A 25,604-nucleotide genomic window follows, 5' to 3' on the forward strand; every position below is an offset into this window, starting at 1 on the left:
CGCCCAAGCCCTCAACGTCCACATCTCCAAGTTGCTTAGCCTGGAGATGCTGCCCTATAGGCTGGTAGAGACCGAGGCCTTTCGAAACCTCATGGCGGCGGCCGCCCCTTGGTATTCGGTCCCCAGGCGCAACTACTTTTCCCGATGTGCAGTCCCAGCCCTGCACAAGCACGTGTCAGAGAACATCTTCCGTGCCCTGACCAACGCCGTTTCTGACAAGCTCCACCTGACCACGGACACGTGGACGAGTGCTGCCGGGCAGGGCCACTATATATCGCTGACGGCACATTGGGTTAACTTGGTGGAGGCTGGGACCGAGTCTGACCCTGGGGCTGCTCATATACTGCCGACGCCGAGGATTGCGGGGCCTACCTCGGTCCAGGTCTCAAAGGCCTACTATGCCTCCTCCTCCTCCCACCCCTCCTCCACCTCTTCCTCCTCCGAATTACCATCCGTGGGCATGGCGCCATCAGTCGCTAGCTCTAGGCACAGCAGCAGTGCCATCGCTAAGCGACAGCAGGCGGTGCTCAAACTGCTGAGCCTAGGCGATAAAAGGCACATCGCCCAAGAGCTATTACAGGGCATCACGGCGCAGACTTATCTGTGGCTGGCACCGCTGAACCTGAAGCCAGGCATGGTTGTGTGTGACAACGGCCGTAACCTGGTGGCGGCTCTGCAACTCGGCAGACTGACACATGTGCCATGCCTGGCCCATGTGTTAAATCTCATAGTTCAGCGTTTCCTCAAGACATACCCCAATCTGTCTGATTTGCTCACGAAGGTGCGCCGCATCTGTGCGCATTTCAGGAAGTACAGCACAGATTCTGCCACTCTCAGGGCAGTGCAGCGCCGCCTCCAACTGCCCGCTCACCGACTGTTGTGCGACGTGCCCACGAGGTGGAATTCAACATTAACCATGTTATCCAGAGTTTACCAGCAGCGCAGAGCGATTGTAGACTGCCAGATGTCAACTTCCACCAGAACTGGTAGTCAGGTCAGTCAGCTTCCTCAAGTCTACAATGAGGAGTGGACGTGGATGTCTGATATCTGTCAGGTGCTGAGTAACTTCGAGGAGTCAACACAGATGGTCAGTGGCGATGCCGCCATCATCAGCCTCACCATCCCGCTGCTTGGCCTGTTGAAAAACTCTCTGGTCAGCATGAAGTTGGAAGCTTTGCGCTCGTCACAAGGGACGGGGGAAGAAGATTCCCTTGTTGATAGCCAAAGCACCCTTAGGTCTGTTTCTCAGCGCAAATCGGAGGAGGTGGAGGAGGATGAGGAGGAAGAGGAGGAGAATGTTGGCGAGACAGAAGAGGGGACCATTGTTCAGTCCTTCACTGTTCAGCGTATATGGGCAGAAGAAGAGGAGTTGGAGGAGTTGGAGGAGGAGGAAATGGGCAGTCAGGCTAGTGAGGGGAGTGAATTCTTGCGCGTTGGGACTCTGGCACATATGGCAGATTTCATGCTAGGCTGCCTATCCCGTGACCCTCGCGTTCAAAGAATTTATTCCAGCACCGATTACTGGGTATTCACTCTCCTGGACCCACGGTACAAGCAAAATCTTTCCACTCTCATCCCTGGAGAGGAAAGGAGTGTGAGAATGCATGAATACCAGCAGGCCCTGGTGCAAAAGCTGAAACAGTATTTCCCTTCTGACAGCGCTAGCGGCAGAGGGCGTACTTCTGCGGGACAAGTAGCGAGGGAGAGTAGGCGAGCAGGCTGCTTGTCCAGCACTGGCAGGGGTACGCTTTACAAGGCCTTTGCCAGTTTTATGTCACCCCAGCAAGACACTGTCACCTGTCCCCAGTCTCGGCAGAGTAGGGCTGATCTTTACAGAAAGATGGTGAGGGAGTACGTAGCTGACCATACCATCGTCCTAAATGATCACACAGCTCCCTACAACTACTGGGTTTCAAAGCTGGACATGTGGCACGAACTGGCGCTGTACGCCTTGGAGGTTCTTGCCTGCCCTGCCGCTAGCGTGTTGTCTGAGCGGGTTTTCAGTGCAGCTGGTGGCATCATCACCGATAAGCGTACACGCCTGTCGACTGACAGCGCTGATAGGCTGACGCTTATCAAGATGAATAAAGCCTGGATTTCTCCGGATTTTCATTCTCCACCAGGTGAAAGAAGCTCAACCTGAATAATGTATGCACTCCTCCTCCTCATTGTCCTCCTTCTCCTGCTCTTTGTACACTAAAGCATAGGAAACTGGCTATTTTTTGCCAGGGCCAACTGGCTCTAGCTATAGTACTCTATGTATTTAATTTTTCTGGAGGACCACCTACCTGCTCCTCTGGTTTGAAAACTTTTTTGGACTGCCACATACAGGCACTATCCAAATTAAATTGTCTCCATAGCAGCCTCCACATGTCGTCTTTTTAGCTGGCTCCACACGTTGTCTCCATTGCTACCTCCACACGTCATCGCCATAGCTGCCTCCAAAATTCGTCCATATAGCTGCCTCCATACATTGTCTCCTTATCAAACGAACTGTGTCGGGCAGAATTTTGGGTTGTTTTCATGGATTCCACATCAAACTTGTTAACTTTGTCGCCACCCTGCTGTGCAATCCACAAAATATACTGGCAAACTTTTATCATTTACCGATATTATTTCAGCGCTTCTTGCGCATCTGTTTACATTCCCCTCACCCGCCATATCCTAAACTTATAAGAACGCTACTACACTTGATCTTAAAAAAAAGGTTCTTAGAAGTGCTGTTTGGGGAGTAGCCTAGAGACAGGGGCTTGGATTGGCGAAAGCTCGCCTGGCAGCGGAGCTCCAGCTCCATCTCAAGATCCAACTAACATAGTTTTAACTGCAGCACCTTTAATCTACTACTAGTTCACTGCCTCCATACATCGTCCCCTTATCAAACGAGCTGTGTCGGGCAGAATTTTGGGTTGTTTTCATGGCTTCCACATCAAACTTGTTAACTTTGTCGCCACCCTGCTGTGTAATCCACAAAATATACTGGCAAACTTTTATCATTTACCAATATTATTTCAGCGCTTCTTGCGCATCTGTTTACATTCCCCTCACCCGCCATATCCTAAACTTTTAAGAACGCTACTACACTTGATCTTATCAAACGAGCTGTGTCAGGCAGAATTTTCAGGTGTTTCACCAGATACATAGTGGAACTCGGCCCATCTGTCGCCGCCATGCTGGAGACCTGAAGTTGCAATCATAGCAGCGCAATATGGATGCCCCATACTGTCGCTCTTAATCATGGAACCATTTCCGTAAAAACAATTAAAAATAGAACCACTATGCTATTCCATTATTCCTAGGTGAAATATTCAAATGACCCGGCCTGATTTGAAAATTATAATTTTTTCAAAGTAAACGCTTCTGGCCCCCAGGCCCATTTTGGGTGGGGAGGAGCCGAGAGACAGGGGCTTGGACAGGCGAAAGCTCGCCTGGCAGTGGACCGCCAGCTCCATCCCAAGATTAGGCAGCCTCAGAGGCATCCATGCATGCGGCCCCTGCTGTTTCCTGTCCATTTTGCCTTCACGATCCTCCACAGTGTCCACCAATGTCTCATTTCAACTCTCTATACCCCAGACGCTGGAGCACGAGAGGATATGCAGCACATCATCCCCTTATCAAACGAGCTGTGTCAGGCAGAATTTTCAGGTGTTTCACCAGATACATAGTGGAACTCGGCCCATCTGTCACCGCCATGCTGGAGACCTGAAGTTGCAATCATAGCAGCGCAATATGAATGCCCCATACTGTCGCTCTTAATCATGGAAGTCGTCTCCATGGCTGCCTCCACATGTCGTCCCCTTATCAAAAGAGCTGTGTCAGGCTCATTTTTTGGGTGTTTCACCAGATACGTTATGGAACTTGGTCACTATGTCGCCACCATGCTGTGTTATCGACTAAATATACCGTCAACCTTTTGTTCACATAGGAAATCATTTCACCTTCTTTGGTGAAACCTGAGTCCATTTAGGGTATGTCGCCATGAGACTCTCTAGCCTGCCACTGCTGCCGCTGCCTCTGCATGCCGTCCCCTATAGTGTCAGGGTCAATTATTGCATGTTTTAGATGCTATCTAGCCTCATTCGGTCACTCTGTCATGGCCATGCTGTTGCCCATAATTTTGGTATAATGGTGCGATTAAGCAGCCTCAGAGGCATCCATGCATGCTGCCCCTGCTGTTTCCTGTCCATTTCCGTGGTGTTTCCATCCTTTTCTGAGGTTCCCAGGTGTTTGGCCAAGCTTCCCTGTGCAGAGCCTTGATCCCCTTGAATAATGCTCGAGTCTCCCATTGACTTCAATGGGGCTCGTTATTCGAGACGAGCACTCGAGCATCGGGAAAAGTTTGTCTCGAATAACGAGTACCCAAGCATTTTAGTGCTCGCTCATCTCTATTCAGCAGCCATCTTACTCCATAGAAGCTGGACACACTAATGCCTCTCTCTTAGTTAGTTTATCAGTTTTTTTCCTCATTATAGAACAGTCTGTGAGTTATAATACCCTATACTGTCTCATACAGTTGTGTTAGTTCTCATTTCTTTTCAGCTGTCTCTTCAGTCTTGCAGCTGTCTCTGTCATTCACTATGAAATATATTCCATGTATCCATGTTTTAGCTGTCTGACAACTCATTCACAAGAACGGATTGAGGGTGTCAGAACAATTGCTGTTTGCTACATTCCAGAACCCCCAGACAACACAGAACCTAATTAGTACATTAGACGCTGAAATAAACAGTACTGATGGATCAGGTACAGTGGAGGCAGGAGAAAGCATTTTAGTTATGCTGAAATCAGTGGATCGACACATAGTAGTAATAATAATAATAATCTTTATTTATATAGCGCCATCAAATTCCATAGCGTTTTACAAATCATATGGAAAAAAAGAAAGTGTTTGAGTCAGACTTTAGTGAAAGTTTCTCTTCAATCGCGAATACATGAGCAAATTGACAAAAACTACTCTGCACTTTAATAATAATTCTGCACTTAAGAGAACAACTTTAATAAACAGAACTTTAGAAGAACAAAAACTTTAGAAACAGAAATTACAACATCTGATAATTCTTTGCAAATAAAGAAATTTCCCTAAGATTGAATAGACTGAGTATTTGGAGAGGGCTCATGGGCTGAGCTCTCTCCATACCAGGTGTGCGTTTGTTGCACATTGCAGCAAACACCCACCATTAACAGCCGTGATCAGCTTTGCCAGCTGCAGTAAAAAGCCGGCAGTGCATTGTTGCCATCATCTTGGCTTTGATCGTCGCTCCCTGTGCTGTCATTGGGAAGCAATGATCTGTCTCAATGACAGCCTCGGGTCTTTGTAAGACACAAGCCTGTATGATTTTTGGTCATTTGCTACAATGTGACAGCGGCACATTGTAATACATGAGTGGTAAAATACCCATATACTGCCATAATGTAGTATGGCAGTATATGGTAGGATCAATCAGAGAACCTAGGGTTAAAGTACCTCAAGGTATCTGAAAAATATAAAACAAAAAATAGATAAAAATGTAGAAAAATAAAAACTAAAAATTCAAATCACCCCCCTTCCCCATGAACTGATATACATATAAATAAATAGCAACAATCATAAACATGTTAGGTATCGGCACATCCAAAAATGTCTGATCTATCAAAATATAATAACAGTCATTCCCGGCATTTAACCCCTTAAAGGAAAACGGTGCCCAAAATTGAAAATTGTGTACTGTCTTCAAAATGGTAGCATTTAGCTCTGAAGTATGAAAAAGTTATTAGTGCCAGAAGATGGCAAAGAGAAAATTTTTTTTGTACAGGAGGTTTTCATTTTTGTACAAAACCTATATAAAATTTGGTATCCCCATGATCATACCAACCCAAAAAATAAAGGAGACATGTCATATGGGGCACAGTGCATGTGGAATTTTTTTCCCACTTCCCAGTACATGGCATGGAATGTTAAATACTGCCACTAAGAAGTGCAATTTGTTAAGCAGAAAACAAGCCTGCATACAGCTCTTTACATGGAAAAATAGAGTTATAGATTTTTGACTGTGGGGAGTGAAAATTGGCCGTTAAAAGGTTAAAGGGTTGGCCACTATTAGTCAATAATTGATATTATTTGTGCAATGAAAAGTTATCCATTTTTCCAATATACTTTTTGTATCAATTCCTCATGGTTTTCTAGATCTCTAGTACGGCGCGCTCCGGGTCCCGGTGCATGGAGAGGGCTCGCGGGCCGAGCCCTCTCCATAGCCGGTAAGTCTTTGCTGCATATTGCAGCAAAGGCTTACCGGTAATACGGCGGTAACACGGCAGTAACACGGCAATCGCCGCCGTCACAGGGAGCGGTGATCCATTGCCATGACAGCTTCGGGTCTCACGAAGGCCCGAAGCTGTCTCGTTTTAACCCATTCATTACAATGTGCTATCAGCACATTGTAATGAATGAGGAGTAAAATCCCCATATACTGCCATATTGCAGTATGGCAGTATATGGTAGGATCGATCAGACAACCTAGGGTTAAAGTACCCTAGGGAGTCTGAAAAATAGTAAAAGTAAAAGTAAAAAAAAAGTTTTAAAAAAAAATTATAATAAAAAAAACCTAAAAATTCAAATCACCCCCCTTTCCATAGAACTAATATTAATCTACAGTAAAAATCATAAACACATTAGATATCGCCACGTCGGAAAATGTCCGATCTATCAAAATATAATTATGGTTTTTCACTGCGTTTAACCTCGTAACGGAAAATAGCGTCCAAAATGACATTTTTTTGCCATTTTGGAAAATATAAAAAAAATTAATAAAAAGTGATCAAAAGGTTGCACAGTCCTAAAAATGATAGCAATGAAAACGCCATCAAAAGTTGCAAAAAATGATGCCACCCACAGCTTTTCATACCAAAGTATGAAAAAGTTACTGCCGCCAGAAATTTTGTACAGGAGGTTTAAATTTTTTTAAATGTATGAAAACATTATAAAACCTATACAAATTTGGTATCCCCTTAATCGTACCGACCCAAAGAATAAAGTAGACATGTAATTTGTGGCACACAGTGAAAGCTGTAAAATCCAAGCCCACAAGAAAACGTCGCAAATGTGTTTTTTCACCATTTTCACTACATTTGGAATTTTTTTCCCCGCTTCCCAGTACGCGCCATGGAATATTGAATACTGTCACTACGAAGTGCAATTTGTTACTCTGAAAATAAGCCATAACAGAGCTCTTTATGTGGAAAAATAAAAAAGTTATAGATTTTTGAAGGTGGGGAGTGAAAAATGGAAGTGAAAAAACTAAAAAAGGCCAAGTCGTTAAGGGGTTAAAAGCCCATTTTTGAAGAACATTTATCATACGCTGGCCCTATTACTCAAGTCAATAAGTTTTTCCAGTTATTTGTGGTAAAATGAGGTGCCTAGCAGATGAATTAAATAAAATTTGAATGTGCAGATGGGAATACCCCTTAAAGGGAACCTGTCACCAAGATACTCATTTTAGCACTTCCCCAGAGCATAGTAAATACACAATCAAACAGTTTTTGTATTAAAAACTGGTTTTGCAGAAATAAAGATATGTCATATTGTACCTTTCAATACCATTTGCTGTGAGACTAAGCACTAGGCACCTGGGAGTGGCTGTTAAGGAGCAGTTTCCCCCACCCTTGGGAAACCACTCCTCCGGGTGTCCCTTTAAAATATATGAAAACTCCCATTACTTGACTTACCGTATTTTCTGCCCTATAGGGCGCACCGGACTATAAGGCGCATTAGTCCGATGCGCCTTATATATGTAATAATTACATATATAAGGCGCATAGGACTATAAGGCGCGGGGTCCGGCGGCCGGGGGCGTGGCGGAGGTCCGGGGGCGTGGCGGAGACCCGACGTGACGCGGCGACGAGACGCGACGTCGAGACGCGACGGGGAACGCGGGGAAGGTGAGCGGGGAAGGTGAGGGGGAGGTGGAGGAGGGCAGCGGACCATACTTACATAGGTCCCCGCTACCGGAGACAGCAGATCTCCCGCTGGAGATCTCCGGTAGCGGGGACCTATGTAAGTATGGTCCGCTGCCCTGTGCCCAGCGCCATACATAGGGCGCACCGGACTATAAGGCGCACTTTGGATTTCCACGGAAATCCAATGCTTTTAAGTGCGCCTTATAGTCCGGAAAATACGGTAGTGACACCCCCTGCTCCTCTACAATCACTCCTGAGTGATGGGAGTTATTCATTTATTTGCAATAGAACGCATGGAGGAGCGGTTTCCCAAGTGTGTGTGTGTGTGGTGGGGGACTGATCCTCTATAGCCACTCCCAGGTGCCTAGTGCCTAGTCACACAGCACATGGTATTTAAAGGTACTATATAACATATCTTTTTTCTGTAAAACCTATTTTTTATTTAAAAAAAACCTCTTTGGCAGTGTATGTCCTACGCTCTGTGGGGACTGGGTGAGTGCTAAAAATGGGTCTCCTGGTGACAGGTTCCCATTGAACTTACTTGCCCTAATGGAAAAGGCCTTTTTTTACATCTTTGTTTAATGTTTACATGTACCAACATTTAAAAAGTAAAGTTATATATAAAAAAAACTTTCCTACCTGTAGAAATTTTGCAAGCAGAGGCATCTTTTTCACTAGTTTGTGAGGCCAAAGTAGACTATTTAGACTATCTTGATATTTTTCAATCACCTCTCCAATATTATAAATTTGTTTTGTGACAACATTTAACATCTTCTCAATTTCATCAGGAAAGCTGATCTGCAATTTATTAACATTCAGACCTTAGTTATCATAAAATGGTATAAGCATTTAGGAGGAGGGAGAGGTAGCACTAACATCTGTTGCGGTCAAACATCATTTACAGTAATGCTGTATCGCAGGTATTGATCTGAAAAATTTCTCATACACAACCGCTCAAAAGTTTTTCGTCTCTCAGAAATGTCCTCATTTTAGAAATAAAAGCACATTTTCTTTCAATGAAGCAGAACTACTATGTCCCACTTCTGGCATCGGCTGGCGAACAGTAGTAGAAGCTGCAGGTGTCAGCTGCATATTACAGCCGACACCCGCCTCTAACACACGCTGTCGGAGATTCCTCTTGCATGACCTCGGCACTTAAGGGGCTTCTGCTCTGGATTGGGCCCGCCCTGTGGTGCTTACCGGGGGGAGGTCTGTGGCTCCAATCGCAGCCAGGGGGTCTGCCAGTACCCCAGGGCTGTGCAAGGTCCAGCGGGAGTCGGGTCCTGCCTCCTAGCAGGACCCAACTATAACACACTGGGGCAGATTTACTTACCCGGTCCTGTCGCGATCCAGTGGCGGGTTCTCCGTCGAGGATTCGGGTCTTCTGGCGATTCACTAAGGTAGTGCGCCCGATGTCCACTAGGTGTCGCTGCAGCGCTGAAGTCCGTCAGAGTTCACAAAGCTATTCCTGGGTGCAGGTAAGTGCGTGTAGAGCAACACATTTTTTTTTTAAATACGTTGGTTTTTCCGAATCCGTCAGGTTTTCTGATGGCCCGATTTCCGTCGCGTTCATGCCGGCGCCGATGACCCCCACTGAGTGTGTGTCTGCTCAGTGTGTTACATAACACAGTGTAATACACCTGTATTTCAATATGGTAAGTGAAGAAGAGCTTGAAAAAGCGATCAGAGCATCGCTTGTTCAAGCCAATCTGTAAAAATTTTTAAAAAGTATTTTTAATAAAATTCATTAGTTAAATAAAGTGAAAGTCCCCTAAACACCAACATTCCCTATACACATCTAAAAAAAAAAGCACAAAATCACGACCCCCCACCCTCACATATTTGCTATGGCCCCGTCCGTAACAATCTGTACAATAAATCAGTAACATTATTGGATACACCATAAAAACAAAACCTGAAAAACTTGCCAAAAATGTATATTTTTATAAAAATCTTTAAAAATGTTCCAAAAAGTTATGCGTGCCATAATGGTACCACTGAAAATGACAACTCAACACGTAAAAAATAAGCCCTAAACCAGCTCTCTCAACCAAAAAAGATTAAAGTTATGTCTCCAAAAAAGATGGCGATAAGAAAACAAATGAGATTTTCTCTATACCAGTTTTTCTTCAGTGAAATTGTAAAAATATATTAAAAACTATATAAATTAAGTATCACCGTAATCATAGTGATCTATAGAATAAAGATAATATAGTATTTTTATGGCACGATGAGCGGCCCCCAAACAATACAAAAAGGAAAGAAAACAAAATTGACAATTTTCTTTTCCTCCATAAATGCAAGAGTTAATAAAATCTCATCAATAATGACCCTCTAAAGTGAAGTATTTGTAAAGTTCATCTAATGTCACAGAAAATAAGCCTGTATATGTCCAAATTGCCAAAAAAATAAAGATTGTATAGCCATTAAAAAGTGACTATGCAAATCTGCTATGAATGACACAGCTTCCCTTCAATGCCCTGGCGTGTGCACATATAGCAGTTTACCATCACATATGGGGTATTTTTATACTTGGGAGAAATTGGGTATAAAACTTTCTGTGGCGTTTTGGTATTTTATCCAATGAGAATGTGTAAATTCTTTTAAAAATACCTTAACTTAGCCAAAAAACATTTAAAATTTTAAAATTGCACTCAATTTGTTGCAACCCCTGCAAAACAGTTAAAGGGTTAACGAACTTCATAAAAGTTGTTGTACATACATTGAGGGGTGGACTTAGGCCTCTCAAAGTGACTTGAAATCTGAGTAGGTCCCTCAAAAGCATGATTTTGTGTTTTTTATGAAAATGTGAAAAATCGCACCTATAATTCATACCCCATAATATCCTACAAAAATTAGAAGATGCATAAAAAACCTTGACAACATAAAGCAGAATAAATGCAAAATATACCACCAATATTTTTCAACTAACTTGAAGTACAAAGTGTCATAAGATAACAATTTCAAAATCACTTGGATATTTTAGAACACTCCAAAGTTATCATCACTTAGTGGCACATGTCAGATTTGAGGGAGGTGAGGAAGGTGTCAGGAAGGTCAAAAGTGGCTTTTGGAGTAAGGGGGTCAATGTGATAAATTACTATTCTAGCTCTAAATGTCTGGTTTTTAGTGCAATATCTACGTAGGTGCATATAGGCCCATTTCCAGTATGCTAGCATAACTGAAAACAGTTTGGCTAATTAGAGAAGATTTAAAACTGACCTTCCTTTAAACTGGTTGAGAATCTGGAGAATAACATTTGTTTGTTCTATGAAACTCTCACAATGGCCAGGAAAAAAAGAATTTTTGATTTCATACATCGGTGTGTAATACCCTCTTAGAGGAAAGCACAAATAGGCTCTCTAACCACGGTAGAAAGAGAAGTGTGAGGCCAGATGCACACTAAGCAACACCTCACAAGTCCTCAACTGGCAGTTTCATTAAATAGTACCCACCAAACACCAGTGTCAACTTCTACAGTGAAGATGTAGGATGCTGGCCTTCAGGGCAGAGTGGCAAATAAAAAGCCATATCTGAGACTGGCTAATAAAAGGAAAAGATTAATATCAACAAAAGAACACCGACATCGGACAGAGGAATATTGGAAAAAAGTGTTATGGACAAACAAATCAAAGTATGAGGTAATGGATCACACACATACATTTGTGAGACACAGAACAGAAGAGATGCTAGAAGATGCCCGACACATCTGTCAAGCATGGTGGAGATAATGTGATGATCTGGAGTTGCTTTGGTACTGGTAAAGTGGGAGATTTGTACAAGGTCAAAGGGATTTTGAATAAGGAAGGCTATCACTTCATTTTGCAATACCATGCCATACCCTATGGGAAGGGCTTTATTGAAACCAATTTCATCCTACAACAGGACAATGACCCAAATCACACCTCCAAATTATGCATGAACTATTTAGGGAAGAGGCTGGCAGCTGGTATTCTATCAGTAATGGAATGGCCATCCCAGTCACCAGGTCTCAACCCCATGGAGTTGTTGTGGAACAGCTTGACCGTATGGCTTGACCACCATTAAGCAAAACCAAATTTTGGGATTATCTCAGCAAATTAAAAGCTAGAAAGCCAAACGTCTGCATCTTGTTAATTTCGGAAATATATTTTCTATTCATTTTGCATTTCATTTGAAAAATAAAAATGATCTGGGTGCCCTAAACATTTGAGCAGTAGTTTATGTATTGTCTTCACTTGGTACTTTAACATAAAAAAGGTAGATTTATCAAAAGAATCTCAAGATAAGACACACAGTGCACAGACTAGACAGTCCTTTACTACAGTAGATTAATAAAATCTGATGCTGGAGTTTATGAGATATGGCGTTATGTGGAGAAGAAAACCATGTTTGCCTTACAAAATAACCTAATTCACACCTTGAGACTAGGCCAAATGCTTTCCTCTACTCCCCTCTGTGTGTCCTCTGCCTCCATGAATAGAAAATGTTAATTGAGGTAGACAGTGTCACCTAATCCCATGTGTTTATCTCATATCTGTAAAATGATTGCTAATGATGACAAAACTAGATTTCAAATCCAGCCCTGACATAATTCATAGTTTTCAACTCTTTGTTCATGAATTCTCCAATACTTGTAGGGTGTAAAGAGCCCTGGATTTGCAACATCCCTGCCAATGCGCATGGCAGAGGAGTAGTTGCCAATAAGCCCCTTGTACCATTTAGTACATACAGAAGTAATGTTCAGCAGTAGATACTGCCTGGATAGGCAAGGGTTAATCTCATTTAATGTCATCGTCCAATAATGTTCCACCTTTGTAACTGGAGTGTGATTACAGAGTGAGATCACCTGACCAGGGATTAACAAAACACTTAGTGAGGGGAGGAGTTAGCTCTTTTTAGAGAGAACACCAGCTCTTGCTACAGGCCTCCTAGGCCACAGCATATCAACTACACACTGAGTGACAGAGAAAGCGTGTACCTCACACCTATAGTGCGTTCACACAGAACAACCAGGACAAAGCTGCAGCTTCCAGCATTGGACACAGCTACTTCCCAGCCTGCACCTGCATCCAGGCTGGTGACCCAACTCCTGAGGATCCCTCTCCAAGATCACTCCAGTAATCTGCCTTTGTACAGAATCGTTTGGCATGTTGCTGCTGTTGGTTCGAAAAAAGAACTGTAAATTATTTTATGCACATGTTGCCTCCGTCTGGTCTCTGCTATCTCTGCTATCACCATCAAGAGCGCCCCAATCTATCATCCAGGGACTCCTACTACAGACACTAAGGGGTTGCCCCAGGGAGAACCAGTGCATCAGCCTCTCCCTCATCTAATTTCTTCCACACACCAACCGCTGGAGACCTGCCAGGCTGTGAGACAGCTCTCTGGTCCCCATACCAAGCACTGTGACGCTAGCGTGCCTAGGCCGCAACCGCCAGCCACTCCGGTATTCTGGGCCCCGGGTGTCTCCAGGTCCCAAGAAAGGGCTAGGCCCGTGGGGGACGTTGCAGATTTCAGTCAGGAAGCCAACAAAATACGTATTAGACAATTGGCTCATAATGTCATAATGGTGTTTGTAAATTCGTGCTGGGGATTGTGCATATCTTTTTATAAGGAGACCCCTGGGGGAAGCTAGTAAAAGGGTCAGTTTTTCGTAATTATATTCCTTTATATTTTTTACTGTTTTGCTTTGATTTATGTCTGTTTATTTCATCATTTTTGTAACCTATAAGTATTGTGCCTTTGCATATTAAATTGTTCTTTAATAAGTTATTCCTTGTGGCTCTATATGTTTCCATACCATTGTAGAGGTGTATTACCACTAAGCTGTGTTACCCTGTAAGTGTCCAGCTGAACTGTATGGTACTTAGAGGAGAGTGTATCTGCAGTAGGTGTATGTGTATGGTCCTGGTATGCAGGCATATTCCATAAACCTGTAAGCAGTAAAGGCTGAATATATTGTGGTTGTGTGCAACCTGGTCTGTGAGTGTGTAGTTTGGAAATTCTGAAGAGTATTGTTTCCCTGACTCTAGATGATAAATTTGCACGCAAGAGACATTTGCTCTTAATTTCTTAAATGGGCATCTCACAATTGCACTAAATGCAATACTTTTTCAGTAAAATGCTCAGTATTTTAACCAACTGTGCGTCCGTTCTGTTGAAAAGTAGAGCATGCCTTAGTCAGATCCTTTTTAAGGATATGTTTATCCTGTATAAGGCAATGAGTCTTTTAATACCAGAAACTGCAATATTCTAGTTTAACCCTGCAAAGTTTCTTCCGACTAAGAAAAGTTTCCTTTCGAAAGCTCTCTCCTTTTGTTGTACTAGTCTTTAACCCCTTAAGCCACTTTTCACCTTCCTAACACGGCTCATTTTTTCAAATCTGCCCTGTTTCACTATAAATGGTTATAACTTTGAAACGGTTTTAACATATCCAAGTAATTTTGAAATTTTTTCTCATGACACTTTGTACCTCATGTTAGTTGAAAAATTTTGGTGGTATGTTTTGTATTTATTTATGAGAAAATCAGATATTTGGTGAAAATTCTCGATTTTCAAACTTGAAAATCTTCTACTTTTTCCACACATAGTCATAACCACAAAAAAACGTAATAACTAACATGCACCAAATGTCTACTTTATGTGGACATGGTTTTTTATGCACACTTATTTTTGTAGGATGTTATGGGGCTTTGAACGTTAGGTGCGTCATTTGCATAACAAACGCAAAATCCTGCTATTGAGGGACCTGCTCAGGTTTCAAGTCACTTGAGAGGCTTAAATAAAAGTAAATTCCCAAAAATGACCCCATTACAGAAACTACACCTCTCCCCGTACGTAAAACAACTTTTATGAAGTTTGTTAACCCTTAAACAGGGACACAAAAACTGGGGTAATAGTGGATACTTCGGTGCAAAATCACACATCCAAGAATGTATTCATAAACACAAAAAAGAAAGAAGATGTGTATGAATGAGGATTTGTTAACCCTTTAATTGTTTTACAGGGGTTGAAACAATATCGGATGCAATTTGAAATTAAAATTTTTTGGGCTAAATGAATGTGTTTTTCAAAAATTCTCAGTGGATAAAGTACCAAAATGCTCCACAAAATTTGATACCCAAATTCTCCTGAGTATAACAATCCCCCATATGTGGTGGTAACCTGCTGTATGGGCACACGCCAGGGCATCGAAGGAAAGCTGTGCCATTCAGAGCAGATTATGCATTGTCACATTTAATTGGCTATACAATCTTTATTTTTTTGGCAATTTGGACATATAAAGGGCTTATTTTTTTTGTAAAATGAGATGCACTTTACAAATACTTCATTTTAATGGGTCAGTAGCTTATTGATGAGATTTTATTAACTCTTGACTATATGGGTGAATAGAAAATTGTCAATTTCGGTTTCCTTCCTTTCTGTATTTTTTGGGGGTCGTACAACGTACACTAAAAATACTATATTATCTGTATTCTATAGATCACCACAATTAGGATGATAACTCATTTATATAGTTTTTCATTTATTTTTACAACTTTACTGGAAAAAAAACTAATATAGAGGAAATCTCATTTGTTTTTGCATCGCCATCTTTTCAGAGATGTAACTTTAATATTTTTTTGTTATGTGGGGTTTTTTGGCGATTTTGTGAGTTTTTTTTACTTAATTACATGTGTATAGGGAATGTTTGTGTTTAGGGGACTTTCACTTTATTTAATTCATTATTTTTATTCAAATGTGTTTTTATTTAATGTTTTTAACTTTTTTTATTTACTTTTACAGGTTAGCTTGAACAAGCAATCCACTGAGTCCGCGCCAGAAGCTGGATTTAGTACTGAAAAATACATTAACGCACATCCCGCCATGCAGTACTATTATGTCAAATGTTGGTAAGGGGTTCAATTGTCTACAAACTTAAACTCTTAAACTCATGAATATTTTTTCCTTTGCATGTAAATCACAACAGTATTCTATTGTGTACAGTTTGATAAATATGCCTTAGGCTAATTTCACACTACAGTTCAAACCTCAGTTACAAAAAGGGTTAAAAACAGAGATTTCACGTATCAATTAAAATTCCCATTGACATCAATGTAATTTGTTATGGTCAGTTTGGCAGGTATCCTTTATCCAAGCATTTTTTTTCAAACAGAGTAAAAGTACTGCAGCCTCCGTCATTTTTTATGTAAAAAAAAAACGCATTGATAACACATACCTGCCTAAACAGAACATAACATTTGACATAGATGTCAATGCGATTTTCAATTTATATGTTAAACCTCCATTCTTTATTTTTTTTTAACGGAGGTAAGGAACGGAGGTTTGAACGGTAGGGTGAACTTAGCCTTATAGTGATCATATTCGTTTTTTGGCATTTGCCTTTCTACTTGCATGGCTATTTCTCGGCTTGATTTGTACTATTGTGTTAATTCAGTAGTCTGTACATTTGGAACATTCTTTGTTTTTCTGTATATAAATTGCCAGCAAGCGCTTAAACCTAAGTACCCATACACTAAAAAAAAAACATGTTGGGGCTTGTTATACACCCAGATCAAACTTGCAGAAGGTTTGCTGACTAGTACAAATTTCCCCCTCAATCAATTCTTTAACACTGTTAAAAAGTATTTTTGAAGCTGTACAGTACCTTGTAAACCAGGTTTCGGAAATTTATGTGCTGGAGAAAATGTACAATAAATTGATAGAATTTCACAGTTGGCATGGCACAGATTTCTCTAACTGCAAAAGTAGCTTCTATTCCAGGTATGTATTCAAGAATTTGTAAAAGGTGTTCTTCACAGTTACCAGAAACAACAGATTTCATTATGACATGTAGATCCTGTTGAAAGATTTAGGTGTTATTGTCAAACGTTATTGTAAAACTATTACATTTTAATATTGTATACAGTCAGAACAATAGTGTAGATATTCTGCTTACGATACTTTTATATTTCTTAGTGACAATAAATTATAGGTTTCTATATAGGATTGCAAAAAAATTTGGTTTGATATAAGGACTTCGGACTGAACTTTGACCGGAGTACCCCATTGAAGACAGCGGGGACCTAAAGTTTAACAACCAAAATGCTTCTAAGATAGGGCTAGTAAGGGATAGAGGGTTGAAAAAACAGTTGCCCTACGGAAAGTACTTGAAATAATAAAATGACATTAAAAAAATAAACAAAGAAATAAATTTAAAAATAAATTTTAAAAAATTATGTCACAGAGGTTAAAGGCACCCTGAGTGACCCAATGGCAACAGAAAAACCAGACATCCTTCCACTTACTGCGGCTAAAGTTGCTCTGGTTGTTCAGACCAACTTAGTCATTCCCTCTGCATTAAAAGAAGCAATGGATACCACAAGCCCTTGCTCACACTGCGATCAAAGGCAACCTGAGTGTTCACAATCAGTCATAAATGGAAAACCATAAACCCTTCTTCTCACTATGATCAAAGGCCGTCTGGGTTCTCAGACCCAGTTATTTGAATGCATAATTTAATTTTTTTTTAATTTGAAGTTCCATTAATCTAGACTTGAAAGATTTGAACTTGAAGTTCCTTTAATGTGGAATTGAAAAAGAGTTGAATTTGAAGTTCCGAGTATGTGAAACCAAAATGTTCACCTACTAGAAATATTGAACTAAAAATTGAAAGTTGACATTCCTGAAATGTGGAACTGGAATATTTAAAGTTGATCTACTGGGGATGCGAGACAGAAAAATTGAAAAGTGTTGCTCCGGGAATGCCTAATGAAAAATTGTAAAGTGATGCTCCAGGTAAGCAGAACTGAAAAATTGGAAAGTGGCATTCTGGGAATATGGAACTTATTCAGACACTGGCAAAACCAAGTTGTGTGGGACCCATGCTTTGTTCATCTTAATAGATGTTAGGATGTACACATTGCTTGTAGAGAGGCAAATTGTCTTGTCGATGATGTCGGTGATGACAGCACACTTGCCACAGGACAGCATTTGCAAGGCATAGAGGGCAAGCTCTGGCCATGTGTCTAATATTTCCACCCAGAAATAGAACAGGGAGGACCCATCTTTCAGAACAGCTAGATGTGTAGACAGTTAATCTTCCACCATGTGAGTCACAGTTCAACTCCTGGTACTATGAGGTATATCTGTTGGTGGTGGAGGTTGAGGAGAATTAAACATGGCATTCCACATTGTGGCCATGCCAACTCTCCCACCCAAGGTTGTGATGGTGCCCCTGCTGTGTTGGCAACTTCCTCCTCCTTGTCATGCTGCCATTGAGCTTTTAATGTCATATGGGAACTCCAGTAGTGCCTGCACAAAAGTGTGTTTGTATTCCTGCATTTTAGTCTAATGCACTAGTATTTTTGTAGCATGGATCCAGCAGGGTGACCACCAAGTATTCTGCACTGTTGAGTAACTGGACAAATCAAGTGTCAGTGCACAGGTATGAAGGTCAGCCAAGGCTGCCCAGAGACAAGGACAAGCTACATACTCCAGTGATGCCAGTGTGCTGGTATGGGTGTCACCCAACTCCTCCTCCTCATTCAAAACTATTTCCACGCTGGACAATGCAGTACCAGACCACTAGACTGGTAACCGACACTGCCTGGCTTGGCTTGTGCACTTGACTGGCATCTGTTGCTCCTCTTGTCCCTTGTCTGACACCATTACATCCTACATCCAATGAAGAGCTTTTTCTAGCAGGTGAAAGATGGGGATGGTGGATTCAAAAATGGCATAATCCGCGCTGACCATATTGGTGGCATATTGGAAGCAAGGAAGCCCTGAACAAATGTCCTTCATAGAGGCCCAGCTGTTGCTGCTGGTCACAAGTTAACAGAGCATTCTAGAGCAGGAATTCCACAATTGCCTGCTGCAGCTGACACACCCTTTCCTCCTTTCCAGCATATGTAATTCCACTGATTTGGTACCTCACATATGAGGCAGTGGGTGGGCAGACCAAATTCCCATTGCAGTGCAGATGGACAAGCAGCAGCAGGGTGTGAATGCTGAAAAGCAAACACATGTCACAGACTTTAAGCAGCAGCTTCGGCAGGTCTGCATAGTTTCCCCACCAAGTTGAGCACATGGGACTACTTTAACCTAATGGGCAGTTAAGGAGATGTAACGTCACTGCCCATGCTTACTGGTCCACATGTGCATAGTGAGGTGTAGCTGGGGACTAATAGCATTGAGCAGTGCACATTTGTTGTAGTTTGCAACCTGTTGGTACAGGGTGGGGAATGCTTGCTGTAAATAGGTAGTAGTGATAGGGAACGTTAAATCTTTGAATCTTTAAAGCTGTCTGTCTCCATCTGCCTGAATTGGAGCATTTTAAAGGTCAGCAATTTGGAAATGCTCCTACTTTTGATGTCTCAGCCACTGCAGTTCATGTTTACTCTGCAGGTGCCCAGTCATACATGAAGTGCTAAGATTGTTAAGGCTTTGGCCACGCTATATGGACTGGTATCATAGCATGCAACTGACACGTCTTCTGTTATTTGCATTCTGTAACAGAAAATACCACGGTGCAGACACCCTATGGGATGATCTTTGTTTCCTGGGAGCCTGGCCATGGGAATTAGCAGGTGTAGACATGGCTACAGGCCAACTGCTGCACTTTGGCTACCTTTTACCCAGGGCTTCCGGCCACCACCTCTTCCCCTGAATTATCACAGCCTTCTAGCTATGTTAGTTCTAGGACCTCATCATCAACCCTTGCTTCTTCCACCCTCTCTGCTGCCCTTCTTCTCTGTCTGCATTTCTCAGAAAGCCACAGCCTTTGGCAGTTAGGTTAATCATCATCATCATAGGTCTTTTCTGATGGTCCACTGCCCATTCTCTCATCTACCAGTAAAGGTTTTTGGGAATCTTGCAACTCTATGTCAAAGATAGGGGCAGGTGGACACGCCACAGCTTCCCAGTAAGAAAAGTCATTGTACAGCATGAATGACTGCTCCATGGCTTGTGGCTGAAACAGCTTTGCTACTTTGAAGGGAGTGAGGTGGATGGCTCTTCTCTTCCAACTGAGGATGAGCATGGTAAAGACTGCACTCCATGTAATTGACTAATGCTACAATTTCATGTGGACTATTGGTCCTACTATTTCACGCCACACACATTGGTGCCTATTTGCACAAGAGGAACTTGGAGAAGCCAGAGATGAAACAGTTTCTCTCCCTGCAGCACCAGCTCCATCACCAGCTACAGCACCATCACCAAGGCCCTGTCCCTTAATTTCTGCTTTCCTCATTTTAAACGACCTGCAGAACCAAACAATAGTTTGAAAGCACCTTTACACTGAAGGCATTACTGGACATGATTCAGCGACTACAAAACTTTTATGATATGACAACAGTACTTTTCTGAATTAGATATTCGTGTGTGCCATTCTCACTGACCACACTTTTCTGAACTAGGTATTTGTGTACCTGGCATTTTAGATCCTCTATTGTTGTCTAGAAGTTAGTTTATTTCGATATCTTTATTTCCCCTGTATTGCCCTGGGGTTTTGGTGCACGCGATCGGATTGTGGCGCATCGGCGCTGGCATGCACGCGATGGAAATCGGGGGGCGTGGCCAAACGATAACCCGACTGATTCGGAGGAACCACCGCATTTTTTTTAAAAAAAGTGTTGTGGAACACGCGCTTACCTTCACCAAGTATAGGATGGTGCACTCCGGCGGACCTTGGGGAAGTTCAGCGCAGCAGCGACATCTGGTGGACGTCGGAGGAACTGCCTTAGTGAATCACCGGAAGACCCAAATCCACCACACAGAACGCGCCGCTGGATCGAGAATGGGCTGGGTAAGTAAATCTGCCCCTATATGTCTCTCTCCTTAGAGACAAATTTTGTAGTTTGTGTGTCATTTTGTGCCCGCATCCTTTACCTTATGTATAGGATTGAGGTTGGGATCGTTGTCTCCAGGGGAAGAAAGGCACACTTTTTGTAGGCACACAAGAAATTCACAGTTCACACTGTATGTTTTTTGTGCAACGGACCTCAGACAGTTTTATTTAGCAGGAATGTAAATTAAACAAAAACTGCAAAAATAAAGCCTAAGCCCAATATTTAAACACAGAGTTCCCTACTTTACCAGAAGGCTTACTGCCTGGCACCACCAAAACACAAAGTTATGCAGTTCATAACAGCCATGGCTCCTGACCTGTCTCTTCCCCGGGGTGGAGCCAATGTGGAAAATCTGCACCAGATATTTTTGCAGCACTTCCAGCAGGCTGCTAACTACTCTTCAACACCTGAGTTTTAGAGGAAAATAGCCAGATTTTTCACATCAACCTAGCTTTTTTGGTTCCAGCAAAGGGTTGTGATGAAAGTCTGCAGTCAAAATTTGGTTAATTATTATATGTTTATCTGTTCGATGTGTATATGTTTCCTTGTTACATGTGCTCACATTATATATTTAATACATTTTCTTTAATGACTACACAAGTACATTTACTTTAACATAATAACATTCTAATGGACAATTAACTACTCTTTGCACCATACTATTTTGCAGTACCATAGAACAGCATATGTTATTTATTTTACACTCTCACATATCTCCTATTACAGAAACATTACAAGGTTTATGCAAGGTAAAAAATATTAAATAAAAATAATTTTATATAGCATACCTTTAGTTTGGAGACTTCCACATGTAACACTGATTTAATAGTCTTTTCTGAAATATTTGTTAGTGTGTGCAGTTCTGAAACACTGGCACTTCCATTCCTTAAAATGTCTTTAAACCTTAAACCTAAGAAAGAATTTGGTTTGAAAGGAAAATAACCAAGAAAAAGAATATTTAGCATATTTGGAAGATTGTCAACGTACATTTGCACGAATTAAACTGACATTTTGGTGGCAATCTACAAATCGTCATCAGTTGGGAATCTTATAAAATCAGGACTCCTCTTTCTACTGACAAATCCAATGAGGACCTTATTGCAGTGTTCACATCAATGGTTGTTATGTCACTTAATGCAACCACGTATTGCATTTTTCATACTGACAACAAGCCCTTGGGATAAGTCTTCAATATGTGATCAGTACATATCAGTAAGTTTGTCTCTGTACACTGTATGGACAGTTTAAGGGAATTAAAAAATTTAAGAAAATTAAAAATATATAAAAATCAAATAAATGTATAACTTTTTTCTTTATTTTGTCCATGTCAGAAAAAGTATGTTGAAAAAATGAAAAGCGATGGAAAAAAGTGCAATGGTGTGTCAATAATATCCCGAATTATAAATCCACTTTTTAGTGAACACTGTAAAAACCATCATACCAACATGACACATTTGAAATTGCCACATCAATATTAATCTATACAATAAAATGAAGTCCTCACTGAACCTGCTTCATAAGCAGTAAATTTTTAAAAAAATACCCGTTAAAAATGAACACCAAAAATTAAAATTTTTGTCCAACTATCTCTCAAAAAAAAGAATATTTACATTTACAGGTTATTGGTCCCTGCTAAATTGGATGCGTGGATGTGCGGTGCAGTTCTTTTTTTCTCTCCCAATGTTGGTTTAGTTATATTATATCCCCTCATTTATTTTATTTTTTGCCTGTTACCAGTACTCCGCCCCATTCAACAAAGGCGTTTTTAAATTAGCAGGAGACTGCATAGTGGCCACCTACTTCCTCCCAGCCAATGTCTGAGACCACATAGAACAGTGAGTATTGAAGACCTGTTCATATTGAATGCCGTCTGCTGCTTCTGTGGCACGGTGCTAATGGGGATCTGTGGCCGGGAGCCATGGGGGCTATGCCTACTGGTATGGGTGCTTGGACCTAATAGCGTAGGGTCCCACTACAATGAGGATCCCCTAAAATGGTTAGTGGTTAATGCAATTTGATCAAAATGTAACTTGGAACCTTGAGTTTTATTTGTAATTGTAGCCTAGCTGCAATAAATCATTGTGTGATGTGTGAATGTGCAGTCCAGTTCTCTTTTTCTCTTCCAATGTTGGTTAATGTCACGATACCCCTTGATAAATTCCGTGAGAGGCTAAGTTTCCAAAATGATGTCATTTTTTGGTACTGTTCTGGAATCTCAGGGGCTCTGCAAATGTGACATAAACACCCAAAATCTGATCCAGCAAACTCCAAAAGCCAATTGGCACTCCATTCCTTCTGAGCCACAATGTGTTCCCCTACAGTAGTTCTCGACCACGTATGAGGTCTTTCCTGCTTCAGGGTTGTTCCCATTTCAGCAAATAAATGTTATTGTTTGAATAATGAAATGTTTTACAATTTTTGAAATATACTTTCTGTATCAATTCTTCAGTTGTCTAGATCTCTGCTTGCTGTCCTTCCATGGAAACCGTCATTATTTCCAGTGGACAGAAATCTGACCATGGTCACACAGGTGCACGGCTCGTTATAATCCACAGCTCTGCTTACCATCGGTGATACTAATGAGCCATGCACTTGAGTCAACATGGTTAGATTTCTGTCCACTGAAAGTAAACAATGAAGCTTTCTATAGAATGACAGAAAGCAGAGATCTAGAAAAGTGTGAGGAATTGATACAGAAAGTATAATGGAAAATTGTATATGTTATGTTTAATAATTTTATTGGTTTTGAGTATAACACAAAAACACTGTAATACGCATGAAATAACAAAGAAAAAAAAGGAATGAAAAGATACATCAGGACAAGTACAACAATACTTCTTGAACAGTATATTCAAATGCAACCTTTTCGGACTTAAGAATGTTCTATAACACATCTGACATCTCAAACCTCAGCCTGCTGGAGAAAAAGTGCATATACTGGGCGCAAAAATCCTCACACATCTCTGTAGGATATAAACTTGATCTACAGATTTGTCAACGATAACAGTCCAAGAGGTAGTTGTTTAATATAGATCATAAATGTCATATCTTTTGTTTCTTTTGTATCTTTTGTATCTTTTGTCATATCTTTTGTTTCCGGTTTAATATAGATCATAAAGGTCATATCTTTTGTTTCCGGCACTCTATATTAGATTCATATGCTAATGCTATGAGGCTGAAAGCGTTTATGGTCGCGGGTGAGGGTAAAGGGGATACTGTAACGGGTCACACAGACAACAAAACTAAAAGTCTCTATGGGAAGAGTCCGGAGGGAGGAGTCTGTGGACCAGTGGACCCTCTGGACCACCGCAGGAGATGGTATGAGGCCTGCGGTGGCAGCCATGACAGATACATGCACAGATAAAACATTTATCTGCAACAGTATATAACACAGAGAGGGAAACTGGGAAGATGAGGGGGTGGAGAAGATGGTGTCACCTTCAGCAGGTGGGTGAAGGATTAACTTTAACTTGCTCCAAGGATATTTTTAAATTTCTGGGTCTCACAAAATGCTGTCCAGGGTTGCCACAACTTTATAACATTTTCAGAGGTGTTTGAGACGTCTGACATGGCCTCCTCCATTCAGAAAAAATATGTAACATCTCTTGAGCCCATTCTGAGACAGAGGGCGGAGTGGTTGAGTGCCACCTGCGTGGGATAACTGAGCGGGCCGCAATGAGAGAAAATCTCAGGGGGATAATTTTTCTGCTTTTTAATAGAACCCGGGAGTATTGACAGCAAGGTGACCTCCAGTGATTTGGGGACTATGGACCCTTTAAGCTTCTCAATCACCTCAGGAGAAGGAGAATAAGACCATGTGGCCACAGTATGGCAACAATCCAGGGCCTGGGTGTCCTCATTGGGGTCTGCGGAGGCCTCAGAGGACCAATGCATCTCCCAATATGGCAGGGGGGTCCCCCAGTACAGGGCCAGTCACTTTCGCAGTGATCCCTGGAAACTGTTGTGGGTATCAGGTCCTCCCTTCCAGGGGTTATAGGAGATTTGTAGACCTCTGCTGAGATGAGGAGGAGGCGAGTGGGGCCTCCCTGGAGTGCGGGGAACCCTGTGGGCTGATGGTTATTGGCGGCCTCCTGGTCAGACCCGCCAGAGATTGGGGACAGTGGCAGTAAGGGGTTGGGGGTCAATCCTGCAAAGTCCTCCAGCCCATCTCCCTTAACATGCATTGCCTGGTCTCCCTCCACCATACTTTGCCTCTCTTGTTGTTCCCGGATAGGAGCCTGAACATGGAGCTTCTTGGTCTCCTCAATGACAAGAGGGTCGTCCAGGGTCTGCAGTGTGCCTTGCTGTGGCTCCGGCATGGGGAGCTCCATGTGCATGGCAGCAATTTTCAGAGAACACAGGGGGTCATCTCCAGGCCCATTCTGGGACGGTTTCATCCTCCTCCCATCTCCGGTGTGCGACAAACGGCGGGGAGGTAGGCAAAGCCCGGTGTGATTGGGCAGGAGGGTGGCTTGAGTTGCCTTGGCAGGCTCCATGGCTGCTGCCGAGAGCCGCAGTTTTGGCACCAGATAATCTAGGCATGGTGGCGGTTGCATGGCAGGGTGTCGAGAATCGCCCGATTTTCGGGATATAGGGGGTTCTGTCCCTTGTTCTTCTTCTTTGGGGCCATGTGGTGGTGTGCAGGGAAACTGGGTCACAGGGAAGCCTAGGCTAGAGTAGAAGCTAGCGTGAGCCACGTCTGCTCGCCTCCATAACCCTCTGAATTTTTTTTATAATACAAACTATAACATTAATTCATTAATTTACTGAAATGGGAATACCCCTTCAAGCAACTTTTTATGTGACTATTTTAGATCAGATATGTTACTCTTGGAGATAAATCAAACACTCTCCTCCCTC

General features: G+C 42.0%; 1 protein-coding gene across 4 annotated transcripts in view; it reads right to left on the reverse strand.

Annotated features, from left to right (window-relative positions):
• ABCA13 (ATP binding cassette subfamily A member 13) overlaps positions 1-25,604 on the reverse strand; it is a 590,340-nt gene that overhangs the window by 349,654 nt on the left and 215,082 nt on the right. For 3 of the 4 annotated variants that reach the window (XM_072153100.1, XM_072153098.1, XM_072153101.1), the window contains exons 22-24: positions 21,533-21,654; positions 16,559-16,750; positions 8,569-8,727 (exon numbers count right to left, since the gene is read on the reverse strand). In XM_072153100.1, coding sequence (XP_072009201.1) covers positions 8,569-8,727; positions 16,559-16,750; positions 21,533-21,654 — 473 coding nt within the window. The remainder of the gene's footprint in view (positions 1-8,568; positions 8,728-16,558; positions 16,751-21,532; positions 21,655-25,604) is intronic. The other variant, XM_072153102.1, reaches the window with a different exon arrangement.

Source organism: Engystomops pustulosus, chromosome 5 (assembly GCF_040894005.1).
Source record: "Engystomops pustulosus chromosome 5, aEngPut4.maternal, whole genome shotgun sequence".
In the NCBI taxonomy this organism is placed as follows: domain Eukaryota; kingdom Metazoa; phylum Chordata; class Amphibia; order Anura; family Leptodactylidae; genus Engystomops; species Engystomops pustulosus.